General features: G+C 48.6%; 1 protein-coding gene across 1 annotated transcript in view; it reads left to right on the top strand.

The window, feature by feature from the left end:
- SEMA4A (semaphorin 4A) overlaps positions 1-9,837 on the top strand; it is a 35,205-nt gene extending 25,368 nt beyond the window's left edge. The window contains exons 11-15 of the mRNA XM_049782229.1: positions 4,536-4,716; positions 6,306-6,424; positions 6,514-6,671; positions 7,361-7,461; positions 8,165-9,837. Of these exons, the coding sequence (XP_049638186.1) occupies positions 4,536-4,716; positions 6,306-6,424; positions 6,514-6,671; positions 7,361-7,461; positions 8,165-8,757 (1,152 nt within the window). The 3' untranslated portion in view covers positions 8,758-9,837. The remainder of the gene's footprint in view (positions 1-4,535; positions 4,717-6,305; positions 6,425-6,513; positions 6,672-7,360; positions 7,462-8,164) is intronic.
- Positions 9,838-20,360: the final 10,523 nt, after the last annotated feature.

Genomic DNA, 20,360 nt, shown 5'->3' on the forward strand with positions numbered 1-20,360 from the left:
GGTTGTCTGTGTGCAAGGCAATCACCCTACCACTCTGCTATTGCTCCAGCCCCCAATAACAGCTTTTTTTTTTTTTCTTTCTTTTTTTTTGTTTTTTGGGCCACACCCGGCAGTGCTCAGGGGTTTCTCCTGGCTGTCTGCTCAGAAATAGCACCTGGCAGGCGTGGGGGACCATATGGGACACTGGGATTCGAACCAACCACCTTTGGTCCTGGATCGGCTGCTTGCAAGGCAAACGCCGCTGTTCTAACTCTCCGGGCCCCAATAACAGCTTCTTATCCAGTCTTCTGCTGATGGGACTTAGATGAATTTATTTCCATATCTACTGTGAATAATGCTGCAGCAAATTAATGGTGGTGCATGGATCTTTTTGAAAAAGTGTTTTCAGGGCTGGAGAGAGTCCACAGGCTGAGCACATACTTTGCATGTAGGAGGCCTGGGCTTGATTACCTGCACAAAATGGTCTTCCTAAGCACTTAAGCACTTGAGAGTGAATTCTGAGCACAGAACACAAAGTACCCACAAACATTATTGGTGTGGTTTTATGCCCAGTAGTCTCTCCAACCTTTGTTTTTGTTTTGTTTTGTTTCGTTTCATTTTTTGTGCCAGGGCTTGCTTTATACATGTAAGGCAGGCTTTCTATCATGAAGCTACATCCCTCACCCCTGTCAGATCCGATTGTTTGGGAATTGCAAGCTTAAGATAACTCCCTTTAAGCTTCCTGTTTATTTGATTTCCAAATTGTGGCTATTTAAGTTTCCTCCTGTTTACATATTTTATATGTATGTTTGTATATTTTCTTTCTTTCTTTTCTTTTTTTTTTTTTTTTTTTTTTTGGTTTTTTGGGTCACACCTGGCGGTGCTCAGGGGTTACTCCTGACTGTCTGCTCAGAAATAGCTCCTGGCAGGCACGGGGGACCATATGGGACACAAGGATTCGAACCAACCACCTTTGGTCCTGGATCGGCTGCTTGCAAGGCAAATGCCGCTGTGCTATCTCTCCAGGCCCTGTTTGTATATTTTCAAAAATCCCTTTTTGGGGAAAAATTTCTTTAGGGCCTGAGAGATAGGGTAAAAGGTTTAAGAGTTTAAAAATAAAAGAGGGGGCCCCCGGAGAGATAGCACAGCGGTGTTTGCCTTGCAAGCAGCCGATCCAGGACCAAAGGTGGTTGGTTCGAATCCCGGTGTCCCATATGGTCCCCCGTGCCTGCCAGGAGCTATTTCTGAGCAGACAGCCAGGAGTAACCCCTGAGCAATGCTGGGTGTGGCCCCAAAACCAAAAAATATAAATAAAATAAAATAAAATAAAAGGGGGGGCTGAGTGATAGCTCATCGCTAGGGCATTTGCCTGGCATGTGGCCGACCCAGGACCAACCTAGTTTGATCCCCAGAAACCCATTTGGTCCCCTGAGCCAGGAGCGATTTCTGAACATGTAGCCAGGAGTAACCCCTGAACGTCACCGGGTATGTCCCCACCCTCTGCCCCCTAAAAAAGAGGTTTTAAAGAAAGGGTTAAGAGCCTTGCTTTGTATGCAGCTCACCTGTAATTGATCCCTGGTACCACATAGGGTTCTCCAAGCCTCACTAGGAGCGATTCCTGAGTGCAGAGGTAGGAATAAGTCCTGAGTACTGCTGTGTGTAACTCAGAAATTCAAAGAAAAATGAAAATTCCTTTTGTGAGGGCTGTAGTGATAGCACAACGGGTAGGGCATTTGCCTTGCACACAGCTGACCTGGGTTCAGTTCCTGGCATTCCATATGTTCCCCCCCAAGACTGCCAGGAGTGATTTCTTTTTTGTTTGTTTGTTTTGGGGCCACATCTGGCAGCGCTCAGGGGTTATTCCTGGCTATATGCTTATCGCTTATCGCTCCTGGCAAGCTCAGGGGACCATATGGGATGCTGAGGTTCGAACCACCATTGGTCCTGGGTCGGCTGCTTACAAGGCAAAACACCCTACCACTGTGCTATATTTCTCTGGCCCCCCAGCAGTGATTTCTGAGTGCAAAACCAGGAACCCCTGAGAGCTGCTGGGTATGCACCCCCAAAAGAAACTGTCATATAAATACTAAGCTACAGAATAAAATAAAATAAAGAAATAAAAAACAATTCCCTTTGGGGGCTGGAAAGATCTCTAGTTTTCCAGGCAGATAGTTTGAATTTCATCCCCCACACCACATGTCCATTCAGCACTGCCAGAAGAGACTCCTGAGCACAGAGCTGGGAGTAGCGCCTGAGCACCACCAGCTGTGTGCTCCAGCCCAAACCTTGGAAAGCCTGTGGCTCCTCCTAGCATCCACAGGAGCTACAGGTGTTGCTTTGCAGATGAGGAGACTGCAGTTCTGAGGGGAGGTCCCTTGTCCGAAGAACACAGCGAGTTGATGACAGTTGGGGCTGGCTTAGAGACAAGAGGGGGACAGGAACGTGACCACAGATCAGGGCTGGGTGCCGGTGTTGGCAGGCCAGTGAGGCACCAGCCGGTGCAGCCCCCTCACTTTATGTGTGCCCAGAACAGAGAGGAGAATCTCCCCAAGTCGTGCTTTGCATTCCTGCTGCTGCTTGAGGAGATGCCTCCTCCAGTCACTAGTTCCCACAATGGGCATTGCTGTTATTGGGAGGCGCTAAGGAGGGGCAGAGGCCGCCTTAAATTAGGGGGAGAGTTTATTTGCTCACTCTATGTAGATTTCTTTATTTTTTAACTTTATTGATTGATTGATTGATTGATTGTTTCTTAGGCCACACCCAGTGGTGTTCATGGGTTTCTCCTGGCTCTGAACTCAGAAATTGCTACTGTCAGGCTTGGGGGACCATATGGGATGCCGGGAATCGACATGGGTGCCGCCCGGGTTGGCCGCATGCAAGGCAAACGTCCTACCGTCCTACCGTTTTGCTATCTCTCCAGCTCCTCCGTGTAGATTTCTTTTTTTGTTTTTTTGTTTTGTTTTTTGTTTTTGTTTTTGTTTTTGTTTTTGGGTCACACCCGGCAGCGTTCAGGAGTTACTCCTGGCTCTACACTCAGAAATTGCCCCTGGCAGGCTCAGGGGACCATATAGGATGCCAGGATTCGAACCACCATCCTTCTGCATGCAAGGCAAACGCCCTACCTCCATGCTCTCTCTCTGCCCCCCCCCATGTAGATTTCTTAATAAGGATTTTTCAAAAATCTTATTTTGGGTCACATTCTGTGATGCTTAGGGGATACTCCTGACTGCACTCAGAAATTACTCCTGGCAGTGCTTAGAGGACCTTATGAGTTGCTGTGATTGAATCAGGGATGGCCATGTGCAAGGCAACCTCCCTTACCTGCCTACTATGCTCTCACTCTAGCCCCAGGTAGATTTCTTTTTCTTTTCTTATTTTTCATTTGTTTATTTCAAGTGTTTGGGGCCACATTTGGTGGTATTCAGGGGTTACTCCTGGCTCTGTATTCAAAAATAACTCCTGAAAGTACTTGGGGAACCATATGGGATACCTGGGATCAAATTCAGGGAGTTTGTGTGCAAAGGCAAGCACCCTACCTTCTGTACTACCTCTAGCCACTCTTTTTTCGTAGTGAAGCAAGATAGTTTTATGAGTGAAACTTAAAAAGATGCCAGTGGAGGAGGAAGGAAAGGAATGCATGTTCAAGAGAGAATTCAAGGAGCCAGAGCACAGTGGGTAGGGCATTTGCCTTGCATATGGCTGACTTGGGTTCAATCCTCGGCATCCCATATGGTGCCTGAGACTGCTAGGAGTGATTTCTGAGCACCTAGCCAGGAGTAACCCCAGAACACCACCAGATGTATATCAAAAACAAAACAAAAGAGAGGGAGAGAGAGGGAGGGAGAGAGAGAGAGAGAGAGAGAGCGAGAGAGAGAGAGAGAGAGAGAGAGAGAGAGAGAGAGAGAGAGAGAGAAATAGAGTAAACAAGGAAACATGGACAAGCAAGTGGTACACGTGTTTAGGGGAGAATATGGTCTTGAAGAGCAAGCTAAAATTTCTTTAATTTTTTGTGGGGAGCCACACATCACAATTCTCAGGGCTTATTTCTGATTTTGTGCTCAGGAACCACTCCTGGTAGAACTCAGGGAACCTTAGTGCTGGGGATTGAACTTGGGTCAGCTGTGTGCAAGGCAAGCGCCTTTTTCCTTGTACTAGTTCTCCAACCCCATCCAGGTATAATCCAGGGGGCAGCTGAGTGAATTTTTTTTTTTCTGGAATAGACAGTGGGTACCCGTAGGCTCTCTCAGCAGCTACTTTAATGGAACAGAAAATTGGGTATGGCTGTAGAGGATCCTCAACCTACCTCCTTGAGGAAGAAGACATGGGCACTGCCTAATGTCCTCCTAAGGATATTCCTGCCTCTAGGTCACCCAACCCACAGGTGATGTATTGCTGGGGTGCCTGGTGCCCATCTGACATTAAACTCCAGTGCCCATCTGGCATTGAACCTCTGGACACACCAGCTGGAGTTCAATGCTAGATTGCTCCAAGGCCTGGTTTCAGGAGACTCATGACAAGATGGGAAATTCTGACCACCTGCCTTTTGCGCTTTTCAGTGCTCAGTGGGCCCTTCCTCAGATAAGGCCTTGACCTTCATGAAGAATCATTTCCTGATGGATCAGCAGGTGGAGGGGCGCCCCCTGCTGGTGAAGTCAGGTGTGGAGTACACACAGCTGGCGGTGGAAATGGCTCCTGGCATTGAGGGGCACAGCCACCTGGTCCTATACCTGGGCACTGGTGAGTATTGGCTGAAGCCTGGGGTAGGGAACCAGCCACTGGAAATCATCTTGAGCTTTCAGCCAGACATTTTTCTGGCATTTACTGTGTGCCTGGGTGTACAAGCTAGCCCAAGTGGACAATACCTACATTTCTGAGAGCACCATCAGATGGAGGACACTGAAATGGAAGTCTGGGTCTCTTCAGTGAAAGCTGTTTTCGTTAGAGCGGAGAGAGGGAGAGAGTGGGTGGGTGATGGGGCCTGGAAGCTCAGTCCAGAGCTCTCTCCTTTAGCACCTTAGTCTGAGGGGGGGTGGGGGCAGGAAGGAAGTGCCTTTGTGGTTTTTTGTTTGTTTGTGAGCCACACACCAAGTTCCCAATACACTGTCCAATTGGTCCAGCCCTTTTGTTTTTTTTTGTTTTTTGTTTTTGTTTTTGTTTTTTTTTTTTTTTTTTGCTTTTTTTTGTTTCCTTGTTTTGGGCACACCTGGCTTGTGCTCAGTGCTTACTCTTGGTTCAATACTCAGCATTTATTCCTGGAGGAGTTCAAAGGACCATACGAGGTGTCAGGGCTTAAACTCTAGTCATCTGTGTACAAAGCAAGAGTCTTACCCACCTTACTCACTTTGGTACCAGCAGGGCTTTTTTTCTTTTCTTTTCTTTTTTTTTTGGTTTTTGGGCCACACCCGGTAACGCTCAGGGGTTACTCCTGGCTATGCGCTCAGAAGTCGCTCCTGGCTTGGGGGACCATATGGGACGCCGGGGGATCGAACTGTGGTCCGTCCTAGGCTAGCGCAGGCAAGGCAGGCACCTTACCTCTAGCGCCACTGCCCGGCCCCTTTTTTTTTTTTTTTTTTTTTTTTTTTGAGGCCACACCTGATGATGCTGAGGGGTTACTCCTGGCTCTTCGCTCAGAAATCTTCACTCAGAAATCCTGGCTTGGGGGACCATATGGGATGCCAGGGGATCAAACATGGTCCATCCTAGGTTAGCGCATGCAAGGCAAATGCCCTACCCACCTCTCTGGCACTGTTCTTTTGTTATTTTGATTTGTTATCACATCCAGGGGCTGGAGGTAGTGCGTTTGCCTTGTATATATAAGGACGGTGGTTTGAATTCCGGCGTCCCATATGGTTCCCCTGAGCCTACCAGGAGCGATTTCTTAGTGTAGAGACAGGAGTAACTAACACCTGAGTGATGCTGGGTGTGACCCAAAAACCAAAATAAAAGATTTGTTATCACACCCTATGGTGTGCTCAGGGATCATTCATGGCAGGGCTTGGGTGATCCTATGTAGTGCCAGGGATTGAACTTGGATCAGTCCTTAACTTCTGTACTGTATCTCTCATCTGTGCCAACAGTTTCATTGGGTACTTTGCAAAGGGCCACAAATTAGAGTCATCTATGCCTTGCAAACGTCAGAAGGAATTTTCTGGAATGTGGTGGGGACCCAGAGGTCGGTTAGTTGAGTCTTTGCCTTTCATGTATGAGGCCCTGTTTCAGACTGGCCATAGAAGAGGCCTTCCCATAGCAGGGGAGACCAATGGAGTTGGAGGCTGCGAGGGGCCTGAGGGTGTAGTGAGTCCAAGCCTGCTCTCTCTCTCTCACAGCCACCGGGTTCCTGCACAAGGCCGTGGTGAGTGGGGACAGCGATGCCCACCTGGTAGAGGAGATCCAGCTCTTCCCGGAGCCTGAGCCTGTGCGCAACCTTCAGCTGGCCCCCTCCCAGGTAAGATGGCCTTGGGGTGAGGGATGGCTTTGGAGTGAAGGCAGCCTTGGCAATGCCAGTGGTGCTGAACTTTGCCATCTTCTCCACAGGGCGCCGTGTTTGCAGGCTTCTCGAAAGGCATCTGGAGGGTTCCCCGGGCCAACTGTAGTGTCTATGAGAGCTGTGTGGACTGCGTCCTTGCCCGAGATCCCCACTGTGCCTGGGACCCAAAGGCCCATGTGTGTGCTCTCTTGCCCAATCCCATCCCGTAAGTGCCATCCCCCTACCCTTTCACCCAGCTCCTGAACTTCCTCTTTGTCTAGAGGCTGCTGACACTGGCCCCTCCTATATGCCCCCCATTGTGGTTGGCTTTTCTAAGGATAGTCTTGATTCTTTGCCATGATGGTGATCGAACCTGGGGTCTTGCACGTCAAGCAAGTGCTGAACCATTGAGCCAGTCCCTAGCCTACTGGACTTTGGTTGTTTTTTTGTTTTGTTTTTGGGTCACACCTGGCAGTGCTCAGGGGTTACTCCTAGCTCTATGCTCAGATATCGCTCCTGGCAGGCTCAGGGAACCATATGGGATGTCGGGATTTGAACCACCATCCTTCTGCATGCAAGGCAAATACCCTACCTCCATGCTATCTCTCCGGCCCCTTGTTTTCTTTTTGTTATTTAGCTTTGGGGCCACCCCTGATGATGCTCAAGGCTCTGTGCTCAGGAATCACTCCTGGCAGTGCTCAGGGACTGTTCTTGGCTCTATGCTCAGGAATGCTCATTCCTGGTGGTGCTCAGGAGGACCCTATGTGGTACTGGGCATCTGAGCCAGGGTCAAAGTTGACATAGCCACATGCCACTCCATCCTGCCCTCTCTCTCCGACCCCTGTTCACTCCCACACTCTGCTCTTCCCTGTCTCCCTCTGTGTCATAACACTTTTCCTTTCTCCACCTTCTCAGGATGTCCTGGAAGCAGGATATGGAGCGTGGGAACCCCGACTGGGCATGTACCAGTGTTCCTAGGGGCAGGAGCCGGCGCCCTCTAAGACGCCCCCAAATTAGTAAGTGTGAAACTGGGAGCAGGGAGTTGCACAGAACTGCATGTGGGAGGAGTCCCAAACAGGAGCAGGTGTTGGCCCCTCAATTTCCCACCTCCAACATGAGACTGAACATGGGGGTGGTCAGACTTTGGGTGCAGAGAGGAGAGGGAGAACTCTTGGCAGAGATTTGGGATTGGGTTGGCCTTAATAGTATTAATGGGAGCACTGACGTTGGGGAAGGAATCAGAGAAGTGAGAGGGAGAAGAAACTGTAGTGATGGGGCTGAAGCGGTGCTGCAAGCGGTAGAGCATTTGCCTTGCACGCAGTAACCTAGGACAGACTGCAGTTTGATCCCCTGGCATCCCATATGGTCCCCCAAGCCAGGAACGATTTCTGAGCGCATAGCCAGGAGTAACCCCTGAGCGTCAGCGGTGTAGCTCAAAAACCAAAAAAGAGGGGCCGGAGAGATAGCATGGAGGTAAGGCGTTTGCCTTTCATGCAGAAGGTCATCGGTTCGAATCCCGGCGTCCCATATGGTCCCCCGAGTCTGCCAGGAGCAATTTCTGAGCATGGAGCCAGGAGTAACCCCTGAGCACTGCCGGGTGTGACCTAAAAACAAAACAAAACAAAACAAAACCAAAAAAGAAAGAAAGAAACTGTAGTGAGGTCCAAAGGGCAGGAACTCTCTCCTGACCTCAGCTCATCTCCTTTTGCTTCTCTGCAGTTAAAGAAGTCCTGGCTGCACCCAACTCCCTCCTGGAACTTCCCTGTCCCCACACCTCTGCTCTGGCCTCATATCTCTGGACTCACGGGCCAGGCCAGATCCCTGAGGACTCATCTGCTGTCTATAATGGTTCCCTCTTGCTGCTGCTGCGAGCTGGCCAGGGCGGCCTCTATCAGTGCTGGGCCACTGAGAATGACTTCTCCTATCCCGTGGTGTCCTACTGGGTGGACAGCCAAGACCCATCCCTGGCCCTGGACCCCGAGCTGGCCGGTATCCCCCGGGAGCGTGTAGAGGCCCCCTTGACCAGGGTGGGTGGTGGGGCCTCCCTAGCTGCCCCAAGGTCCTACTGGCCCCACTTCCTCACGGTCACTGTGCTCCTGGCCCTGGTGCTCTCGGGGTTCCTCATCCTTCTTATCGCCTCCCCTTTGGGAGCCCTCCGAGCTCGGGGGAAGGTCCAGGGCTGTGGGACACCACCTCCCGGGGAGAAAGCCCCTCTGAGCAGGAAGCAGCACCCCCAGAACTCCACGGAACACAGGACCTCGGTGGGTGATGTGGACTCTGACAACAACCACCTGGGCACAGAGGTGGCCTAGATCTTGTGGGCATGATGGAGTTATCCCAGTATCCCAGGATGGCTGGAGGGTCTGGAGCAAACACCTGAGCCTGTGGGAGCAGCACAAGAAACCATCTTTCTCCCAGAGAAGAACTTCGGCAGCAGACAGAATGTGACACAGCGCAACTCCATGCATAGCTCTGTGGGCAGCTGCTGGAATCTTAAACCCGAGGTGGATTGCTCCAGGACCCCCTAAATCTCCATCAGGACCTATGGGGATTGCACATCAGTTCCAGACTGCTGGAACACAGTCGCTCCAAGTGCTGGAGATAATGAAGGGATGCACGCAACTGACCCTGGTTCCATTTCTGGCACTATTTCATGGTATCTTCCTGAGTTTGTGCCATGAAGAAGCACTGAGCACCAGCTCTGCCCCCCCCCCCCCAAAAAAACCCAAGCAGACATTGACAGTCTTCGAGGCCTGAAAGATAAGGTGCTTGCCTTGTACGTGCCTGACCTAGGTGTGATCCCCCCAACAACGTGTAGGTCCCCCAGCACTTCCAGGAGTGATCCTTCGACACAGAGCCTGAAGTAAGCCCTGAGCACCACTAGCTGTGACCCAACTCTTCCTTCCCCCACATGCACAGGGGGCCCAGCAGCTATCTTGGACACCAGCATTCCCAGGTTGTGGGTGAGGGTCCAGGGGTGACCCATGGACTTCTGAGCACTTTCCTGATGTTGATACTTTTCTCCTGCTCAGGCCTGACCCAGAATGAAACCTTCTACCTACGTGGTAATACACCTGGTGGGGCTCTGGGCTTGGTCACTTCCTTTTTGCCCAATTCATCTCTCCACCTCTCTCCTCCCCGTTTCAAGGTTCTAAGGTTCAGAAAATGCTTGTTACAGTTTTTTTGTTTGTTTGTTTGTTTAAGTTTTTGAGCCACACCTGGCTGTGCTCAGAGCACTGAGCTCAGGGAATCACTCCTAGCAGGATGAGGAGACCATAATGGATTGCCAGGGGTTAAACCTGGTGTACCGTGTGCAAGGCAAATGTCCTACCTGCTGTGCTATCACTCAACCCCAGACAGTTTATTTTTTATTAAAAAGATAAAATTGATAAGTGTGTGCTGCAGAGTGTGCTTACAGAGGGCCATGAGGGCTCGGGGAACAGTCTGACTTCTAGCTTCAGTCCTGGCCCTTTCAGACCTAGAAAGGACATACTGTTTGAGTGTCCCTAAAATCTTGCCTTTCAGGGGCAGGGAGGTGGCGCTAGAGGTAAGGTGCCTGCCTTGCCTGCACTAGCCTTGGATAGACCTCGGTTCGATCCCCCGGTGTCCCATATGGTCCCCCAAGCCAGGAGCAACTTCTGAGCGTATAGCCAGGAGTAACCCCTGAGCATCACTGGGTGTGGCCCAAAAACCAAAAAAAAAATCTTGCCTTTCAGAGGTGAACAGGTTTCCACATGGTGACTGCAGCATTCTAACCTTTCCTGACTCAACTCTGTCCCTGTCCACTGCAGCCCTTTTGGATGCAGTGTTGGATGCTGGGAGAGTTATCTGTCATGTCCCCTGCCACCTTGCCTCTCCTTCCTGTCCTGTGGGTGTACATTCCTTCTCCAGCTAAGGCTGATCAACACATTTGCCCTGCCAAATGCCTAGCCCCCACACGGACCCTCTGAACCATGCCCTCATCTTACACCCCCTCCCTCGCATCCAGTATGTGTGTGTCTCCTTTTGGGGAAGAGGGGATGAGGAGTGGGGCCATAACCTGCGATGCGATGCTCAGCAGTTACTCCTGGCTCTGCACTCAGGAATTGTTCCTGGTGGTGCTCCGAAGACTACATGGGATGATAGGATGATGGGGATCTAACCCAGGTGAGCTGCGTGCAAGGCAAATGCCCTATCCACTGTACTATCAGTTCGATTCCTCTTTTTTTTCTTCTTCTTTGTTTTGTTTTTTTTTTTTGGGTCACACTCAGCAGTGCTCAGGGGTTACTCCTGGCTCTAAGCTCAGAAATCGCTCCTGGCAGGCTCAGGGAACCATGTGGGATGCCGGGATTCGAACCAATGTCCTTCTGCATGCAAGGCAAATGCCTTACCTCCATGCTATCTCTCTGGCCTCAGTGGTGGGTTTTCTTAATGATGCAAGAAGGTAACTTTTGGCTCTTCATTCAGGGACTACTGGCAGTGCTTGGGAACCATATGGGATGCCAGGGATTTAACCCAGGTTGGCAGCATGGAAGGCAAATACACACCATGGCTTCAGCTTCATTGCTAGCAGTTTTTTTTTTTTTTTGGTTTCTTTTTTTGGTGGGGGGGGGGAGCCACACCCAGCATTGCTCAGGGGTTACTCCTGGCTGTCTGCTCAGAAATAGCTCCTGGCAGGCACGGGGGACCATATGGAACACCAGGATTCGAACCAACCACCTTTGGCTCTGGATTGGCTGCTTGCAAGTCAACCCTGCTGTGCTATCTCTCCGGGCCCTGCTAGCAGTTTTTATAAGTAATTTCAGGATGTCTTCTATCAAGTTTTATTTATTTTTTCTACCAAGTACAATTTTTTTTGGTGGGGGGTTTTGGGCCACACCCGGCTGTGCTCAGGGGTTACTCCTGGCAGGCACGGGGGACCATATGGGACACCAGGATTCGAACCAACCACCTTTGGTTCTGGATTGGCTGCTTGCAAGGCAACACTGCTGTGCTATCTCTCTGGGCCCCCAAGTACAAATTTTGATCCTCTGCCTGTTCCATACTTCCTTCTACTCACAGTACTATCTCTCCAGCCCCTCAACAAGTAAGTCTCTTTTGCTCTTTCCTATTACCTCCACACACCATACTTTGTCCTCCAGCTGTTCCCTCATGCCCTGAGCACTGCCAGGAGTAATCCCTGAACACAGAACCTTTTAAGACCTTTTAACCTCCTGGGGCTGGCCTCCATCTCTGTGCTCAGATGTCACTCTTCAAGTTTACCCAAAAATAGTCCGAGTGCAAGCCTGACACGGTGACCTCTAGACCACGTTCCTGCCCCATAACTATCTCACAAACCTTGTATGGTGACTTCTTAAATTAAAATATCTTATTTGTAATGTGGTTTGAAAAAAAAAACAACTCAGACAAAATGAATCCCGTGCTGCCCCTTAAGAGAACAGTTCTGTGGTGTTTACTTGATGTCCATTGTGTAAGAGACCACAAGAACATTTCCATCTTGCAAAACCTGGAAGACTCTTTCCCATGGTCACTTCTTCCTTCCTCCCAACCCTGCTTTTCTTCTTTCTGTTTCAAGGCTTCTCTCATCATCTCCAGAATTAAAGGCCAGTGTTTGCTCAGAACAGGGTTTCCCTTCCATGTACCTTCCCTCATGCTGTCTTTCTTCTTCCTCTCAGGGGGAGTTGGGGGGGGGGGTTTACTTCTCACTTCTTGGTAGTATGAACACACATGCAAATATCTCTCCAAAGCTATCTGTAGTGGGTTTTCTTTTTCTTTTTTCTTTTTCTTTTGGAGGGGTCACACCCAGCAGTGCTCAGGGGTTCCTTCTGGCTCTATGCTCAGAAATCGCCCCTGGCAGGCTCGGGGGACCATATGGGATGCTAGGATTCAAACCACTGTTCTTCTGCATGCTAGACAAAGGTCCTACCTCCATGCTATCTCTCCGGCCTCAGTGGTGGGTTTTCTTATAGGAGAAACTTAGATTCTCTAGCTTTTTTATGTTTGTTTGTTTGTTTTGTTTTTGGGCAGTGCTCAGGGGTTACTCCTGGCTCTGGGCTCAGGTATCGCTCTTAGCAGGCTCGAGAGACCATATGAAATGCCGGGGATGGAACCCAGGTCCATCCTAGGTCGGCCGAATACAAGGCAAACGCCCTACTGCTGTGCTATCTCTCTGGCCTTTCTTTCTTTCTTTTTCTTTCTTCTTCTTTCTTCTTTCTTTCTTTCTTTTTCTTTCTTTCTTTCTTTCTTTCTTTCTTTCTTTCTTTCTTTCTTTCTTCTTTCTTTCTTTCTTTCTTTCTTCTTCTTTCTTTCTTGTTTCTTTCTTTCTTTCTTTCTTTCTTTCTTTCTTTCTTCTTCCTCCTTCCTCCTTCCTTCCTTCTTCCTTCCTTCCTTCTTCCCTTCTCTTCCTTCCCTCCCTCCCTCCTCCCTCCCTCCCTCCCTCCCTCTCCCTTCCTTCCTTCCATTCCTTCCTTCCTTCCTTCCTTCCTTCCTTCCTTCCTTCCTTCCTTCCTTCCTCCCCTCCCTCCCTCCCTCCCTCCCTCCCTCCTCTCTCTCTCTCTCTCTCTCTCTCTCTCTCTTTCTTCTTTCTTTTCCTTTCTTTCTTTCCTTATCTTTCTTTCTTTTCTTTCTTTCTTTCTTTCTTTCTTTCTTTCTTCTTTCTTTCTCTTCCTTCCTTCCTTCCTTCTTTCTTTCTCTTTCTTTCTTTCTTTCTTTCTCTCTTTCCCTCCCTCCCTCCCTCCCTCCCTCCCTCCCTCCCTTCCTTCCTTCCTTCCTTCCTTCCTTCCTTCCTTCCTTCCTTCCTTCCTTCCTTCCTTCCTTCCTTCCTTCCTTCCTTCCTTCCTATCTACCATATGGGATGCCGGGATTCGAACCACTGTCCTTCTTCATCTAAGGCAAACGCCTTATCGCTGTGCTATTTATTTATTTATTCATTTATTTATTTATTTATTTATTGGTTTTTCGGTCTCACCCATTTGATACTCCTGGCTAAGCACTCAGAAATTGCCCCTGGCTTGGGGGACCATATGGGACGCCGGGGGATTGAACCCTGGTCTTTCCTTGGCTAGCGCTTGCAAGGCAGACACCTTACCTCTAGCACCACCTTGCCAGCCTCTCTTTATTTTATTTTTATTTTTATTTTTTTTTGGTTTTTGGGCCACACCCGGCAGTGCTCAGGGGTTACTCCTGACTGTCTGCTCAGAAATCGCTCCTGGCAGGCACGGGGGACCATATGGGACACCGGGATTCGAACCAACCACCTTAGGTCCTGGATTGGCTGCTTGCAAGGCAAACACCACTGTGCTATCTCTCCCGGCCCCTCTTTATTTTATTTATTTATTTATTTTTTTGGTTTTTGGGCCACACCCGGTAACGCTCAGGGGTTACTCCTGGCTATGTGCTCAGAAGTTGCTCCTGGCTTGGGGGACCATATGGGACACCGGGGGATCGAACCGCGGTCCGTCCAAGGCTAGTGCAGGCAAGGCAGGCACCTTACCTTTAGCGCCACCGCCCGGCCCCCTTTATTTTTTTTTTAACCACTGTTTTTTTTTTCTTCTTCCATACCCTCATGCACCACCTTTACCCCATGGCCTGACCAACTGCCCTAAATTACTTTCCAGACTTAATCTCTGTGGTTCTGAGGAATTGAAGCCGAAAGTTTGGGGCAGTTTGGAATGATAGAAAGAAGATGGGTCACACGTGGGATTTGGGGGAATTTCTCTACTAAATGACTAAGTCTTTTCTGTCTGCACCTCAATTTTCTCATCTTTCAGAAAGAGGAAATAAGGGGTGAGGCACGGCATAGGGACTTAAAGCCTAACTTCCTTTTTTGGGGGGCACATCTGGCAGTGCTGGGGCTACTCTCAGCTCTGTACTTATGAGTTGCTCCTGGTGGTACTTAGGGACATGGAATGTGGGGTTCACAAAAACTTTAGCAACAGTAAAGGGTTGAACACTGAACATTCAACTCCCTAAATTAATTCAAAACAATCAAACAATGCTTCAAGACACGAGAGGTAGTACAAAAAGGACATGTTCTTTGGGGTGGAGCAATAGTCCAGCAGGAAAGGCATTTGTCTTGCATATGACAGACCCAGGTGACTGATCTGGGTTAATCCGTGACCCCCCAAATCAAGGAGAAACTCCTGAACAGCACTTGTGGCTATGATTTAAAAAAAAAAAAAAAGGAGGGGGTGATTGTTGTGTTTGTTTGATTGGTTTTGGCTTTTGGGTCACACATGGCAATTGTGGTGGATGATGATGGAAGAATGAGAGGCCTTTTTCCTCCAGTTCAGGACCACGTGTATACACCTCCCCCAGTGGTCAGGGCTGCAGCTTCAGGATAGCGGCGGGTAGGAAACTCACAGGCAGGCTTCAGGGTATATCATCTTTATTCAGGCCCTAGCCAACATGTGTGGCCTATCATAACCATTTATGCTGGATCCTTATTCAGCTCTGCATTCTAACTTGTCTTTCAACCATCTCTCCTCCTGCTTCCTTCTCCATCCTCCATCCATGCAAATCTCCTTTGCCCCTCAGGCCAAACCTTTATGTTACCTACCAAAGAACTCGCTGCTTATAAAAACTGCTAGCAGGGCCCAGAGAGATAGCACAGCGGCGTTGCCTTGCAAGCAGCCAATCTAGAACCAAAGGTGGTTGGTTCGAATCCCGGTGTCCCATGCAAAGAGGACAAGGTAAAGTTACAGTGAAAGAACAATCACCCATAAACAGAGTTCTCAGAAGAAATCCCCTTGCTGACACCTAAATATTGAATTATAGTCAAAGAAACATTAAGAAAAATAAGGCAGAACACATGTACAATTACTTTGTCCACAAGTCCCCAGATTGTAGTACATTATAACATTTCTTAGCAGTACACAAAGCAGCCTAAAGCCATGAGATTTATGTGACTCCTTAACAATGAAAGCATAGTATTTTTTATATATTCATGCACATACATGTTAGTTTAAGTTAACATCAAAAGTTTAAGAGTTTTTTTTAAGGGTTAGTCAAAAGGGCACAGTAAAAACGGTGTTAGAGTGGCAAATATTGTTTGCATAGGCCCACCAAAATATGGGGGTCATAGAAAGGAATAGCCTTGGCCTAAATACAAGGAGACCACTACCCCTGAAGTTTCCTGGCATAAGACCAACTCTAGACTCCAGGCAAACTAGTTTATTCAATCCAAGTCATTGTCTGTAGTGCCAATACAGTTTTATTTTTCACACAGTCCTATTGTTTGCATCAGGTTTCTGTATTAAAGATCCTGGAATCTGCACATCCTACATTGAAGTCAGGCTGGTGTGGAATATCCTCTAGTTTCACCTCATAATTAAGGGGCAATACAGAAAGCCCTGTCCAGTAAGCAGGTCATTGTTCTTGTTAAGTCTTCTCAGTGTTAAGGGAAGTCTCTTTTGAGTAGATCGATGTCATAGCAGCTGTAGGGTCTTCCCTGGTAAAGGATTGCCTCCAGGTGATGTTATAGACAACCTTGGATGTTTTGTAGATGTCTTCTCTAGATCAGGGGTGAATGGAGAATGCCCATTCTTCTGAGGCCTGTGCCAGGTCTTTATGTCAATGTTCAGGGTGTAAGGTCCCATTGCACTACAAGATTTGTGTGTTCCCATCTCTATTAGATAAGAACTTATTGGTATGTATAGTATTTTCCCGTTTTAGTGTGCCTAAGCAAACAAGAAATAAAGCCACATGGTGTTATCAGAGTATATGGGGGCGTAAGAACATGTCCAACAATACCCATGACTTGGTTCAAACATAAGCATTAAACTGAGGGATTCTTTCACACCAAATTCCATATTGAGCAGTTCACAAAGAGAAGATAAAAAAGAAGGGGGGGGAAATCGTCACTGTATAAGAAAATATTCAGCAAAAGTTATAGCAGTCAAAGAAAACACCCATAAAATGTTGAAAAGACATACGTAAAAAAAAAAAAAAGACAGGGGCCGGGCGGTGGCGCTGGAGGTAAGGTGCCTGCCTTGCCTGCGCTAGCCTAGGATGGACCGCGGTTGGATCCCCCGGCGTCCCATATGGTCCCCCAAGAAGCCAGGAGCAACTTCTGAGCGCATAGCCAGGAGTAACCCCTGAGCGTCACAGGGTGTGGCCCAAAAACCAAAAAAAAAAAAAAGAAAAGACATACGTGTCCTTTTTATGCCTTTTGGAATAGTTGGGTGGGTGTTAACTCCAGGGCACAACTTTGGTCTGTGACTTAGGACTCTACAGTACTTAAGTTAAAAAGGGTAAATGAGGAGTAATGATGATAGGGGTTAAGGAAGTTAAAGAGAAAAATGATCTTTTGTAGGGGTGTGCAAAAGGGCAGAGTACAAAATGGACATTCTGCATACATAAAAACATAATTCAATGATAGTAAGTACTATTAATGTATCTTGTGTATGTATCTAGCACCCTCGCACGATTTTGAAAATATAGACTGGAAAGAGATTACCAGTGACTGCGTCAAGAAGCTGGGAGGCCGGAAGTTCAGAGCCCCACCCAGACCCTCCCTAAGGAGCCAAATGGATAATGGGGGAAAGCCTAGGATACCTTCAAGCTCCACCAAGGGACCCAACTCACCAGCTTGCCCAGGCATGTGGCCCGGGGAAGCCCTGGAGATCTGGAGCAAGGCGGTAGAGGGGTGCTGGGGAATTTTTATTTTTTGTTGTTGTTTTTTGCTTTTTGTTTTTGTTCTTTTGGCCACAACCGGTGATGCTTAGGGGTTATTTCTGGCTATGCGTTCAGAAATCGCTCCTGCAGAAGGTCATTGATTCCAACCCCGACATTCCATATGGTTCCCCGAGCCTGCCAGGAGCGATTTCTGAGCATGGAGTCAGGAGTAACCCCTGAGCGCTGCCGGGTGCGACCCAAAAACTAAACAAACAAAAAAGTTTGCAAGACAAGGTGCTTTTTGTTACTGAGCTGTCCCTAGGCCCCCAAATTTTTTCACACTGCTGCATTGCTTTACATTCTACCAGTCACATCAGAAAGCTTCTATTCATCCACACTCTCTTCCACATTTTATATTTTGTGGCCCAGGATGGACCTGGGTTCGACCCCTGGCATCCCATATGCTCCCCTGAGCCTGCTAGGAGAGATTTCTGAGTGCAGAGCCAGTAGTAACTCCTGAGCAGCACTGAGTATGTCCCATCCCCCCCAAAAAAGTATACTATCACTCTGGTCCCTTTTCTCTCTTTTTAATCTGTAATTCCCCCATGACTAATACTATTGGTATATATTCTTTGGAGAACTGTCAATTTAAGCAAGTCTTTTGACTGTGTGTGTGTGTTTGTGTGTGTGTGTGAGAGAGAGTGGGGGTGAGAGAGGGGGAAGAGAGAGGGAGAGAGGAGAGAGAGGGAGAGAGGATTTCCCACATTCCCACATGTAAGGCAAGTGTTCTACTGATCTGTGCTTGACATGTGTGTTGTAGTGTTGTGGGGCCGAATCCCAACTCTGTGACAAGGAATCACTCACTCCTGATGATATTTAGGGAACTGAGGTGCTAGGGATTGGATTCAGGCCTTCAACATAAAAAGTCTTTGCTCAGTCCATTGAGCCCCACATTTCTTGTGGAGAGATCTGGGCTTCACAATCTCAAATGCTGGGTGGCTGTCCCTGCTCTGTGCTCAGTTGCTCCTGGCAACTGAGTCTTGCATGATCAGAGGTCATCATGCAAGGCAAGTGTCTTAATCCCTCTCTATCTCTGGCTCTCTTTTTTTTCTTCTGGTTTTTGGGCTATATCAGGTCTTGCTCCTGGCTCTGAGCTCAGGGATCACTTCTGGTGAGGATCAGGGGACCAGAGGCAGTGCAGGGAATTGAACCTGGCTCAGCTGCAAGCAAGGCAAAAGTGTACTAAAGGGTAGGAGTGATAGCAAAGCAGTAAGGTGTTTGCCTTGCATGTGGCTGGCCCAGGATGGACCTGGGTTCAACCCCTGGCATCCCATATGCTCCCCTGAGCCTGCTTGAAGAGATTTCTGAGTGCAGAGCCAGTAGTAACTCCTGAGCAGCACCGAGTATGTCCCCTCCCCCCCAAAAAAAGTGTACTATCACTCTGGTCCCTTTTCTCTCTCTTTTTTTTTTTTTGGTTTTTGGGCCACACCCGGTAACGCTCAGGGGTTACTCCTGGCTACGTGCTCAGAAGTTGCTCCTGGCTTGGGGGACCATATGGGACACCGGGGGATCGAGCCACGGTCCATCCAAGGCTAGCGCAGGCAAGGCAGGCACCTTACCTTTAGCGCCACCACCCGGCCCCCCCTTTTCTCTTTTTTAAAGTGGGCTGTTTGTCTTTTTTATTTTGTTATGTTTATTTTTGGGGTGGGAGTTACTCCTGGCTCTGCACTCAGAAATCTCTCCTGGCAGGTTTGGGGATCACATGTTTTTTTGTTTGTTTGTTTGTTTTTTGTTTTTTGGGCCACACCCGGCATTGCTCAGGGGTTACTCCTGGCTCTCTGCTCAGAAATAGCTCCTGGCAGGCATGGGGGACCATATGGGACACCGGGATTCGAACCAAACACCTTTGGTCCTGGATTGGCTGCTTGCAAGGCAAACATCGATGTGCTATCTCTCCGGGCCCTGGGGATCACATGTTAGGGATCGAACTCAGGTCTGTCCTGGGTCAACCACGTGCAAGGAAAGAGCCTAACAGCTGTACTATCTCTTTAGCCCCAAAACCCTCAATGCTTTTTAAACAGGGGGCCAGTTCACTGTCCCTCAGACCATTGGAGGTCTGACTATAGTAAAAACAAAACTTATGAACGAATTCTTATGCACACTGCATATATCTTATTTTGCAATGAAGAAACAAAACAGATCCAAATACAATATGTGGCCCGAGGGCCATAGTTTGAGGACCATAGGGGTTAAGGCATTTGCCTTGAAAGCAGTAGACAACCATAACAAGAGTTGAATCTTGGTCCAGCACTACTAAGTATATCCTTGAGTACAGAGCCAGGTGTGGACCCTGTGTCTGTGCCATACACCTTCCACCTCCAAGTAAAAGAAATCTTTAATTTTCATGTCTATGATGCCCCCTACCGGGCAGCAGTATTCATTAGTTCCTCAAAATCATCTAGTCTTAGTACTTCCAGTAGCAGATTGTCCACCATTTAAATGTTCTAGATAAGTAAATGTATACAAAAATCAGACTAGCTTTGAACAATGGCAGAGTGTAGGGCGTTTGTCTTGCACGTGCCCAACCCAGAACTGGCCCGGGTTCAATACCCGTTATCCCATATGGTCCCCCGAAAGCCTGCCAGGAGCGATTTCTGAGTGCAAAGCCAGGCGTAACCCCTCAGCACAGCTGGTGTCATCCCCCCAAAAAAAATCGGATTAGATTTGAATTTTAGAATTACAATAGAGAGCCACCAGCAGGGCGGATAGAGCACTGCCTATTACACTGCTGACACGGGTTCGATCCTTGGCACCCCATATAGTCCCCCCTCCCACCCGAGCCCTGCCAGGAGTGATCCCCGAGTGCAGAGCCAGGAGTAAGCCCTGAGCACTGCCTGGCGAGGCCTCCCCGAAAAAATCAAAAATAAAGAGAGGCAGGACTCTTGCTGGGTGCAAAGCCAACAGTAACTCCTGAGCATCGCCGGGTTTGGGCCAAAACCAAAGCAAACAAACCAAAGTGTTACAATAGACATGAAGCACAAGGTGACCCACATAGAACCGGACGTTCAAGGAATTGGCCCGTCTTTCAATTTTTTCTCCCAGAGCTAGAAAGAACACGCATGCGCCGCAGAGCTGAGGGCACAGTGAAGCTTCAATGGGCGTGGCTACTGCCCTAACTCAAAATGTCCTCCAGGCCCATCGCTTCGGGAGGCGGGCCTAAAGATGCAAAACATCATACCTCCATTGGTCATATTGCCTGTCACTCATCTTTGTCCCGCCCAGGGGCGGGAGTAGCGGGGTTGTATTTCCGGTTCCGCCAGTA

Source organism: Suncus etruscus, chromosome 10 (genome assembly GCF_024139225.1).
Source record: "Suncus etruscus isolate mSunEtr1 chromosome 10, mSunEtr1.pri.cur, whole genome shotgun sequence".
Lineage (NCBI taxonomy): Eukaryota > Metazoa > Chordata > Mammalia > Eulipotyphla > Soricidae > Suncus > Suncus etruscus.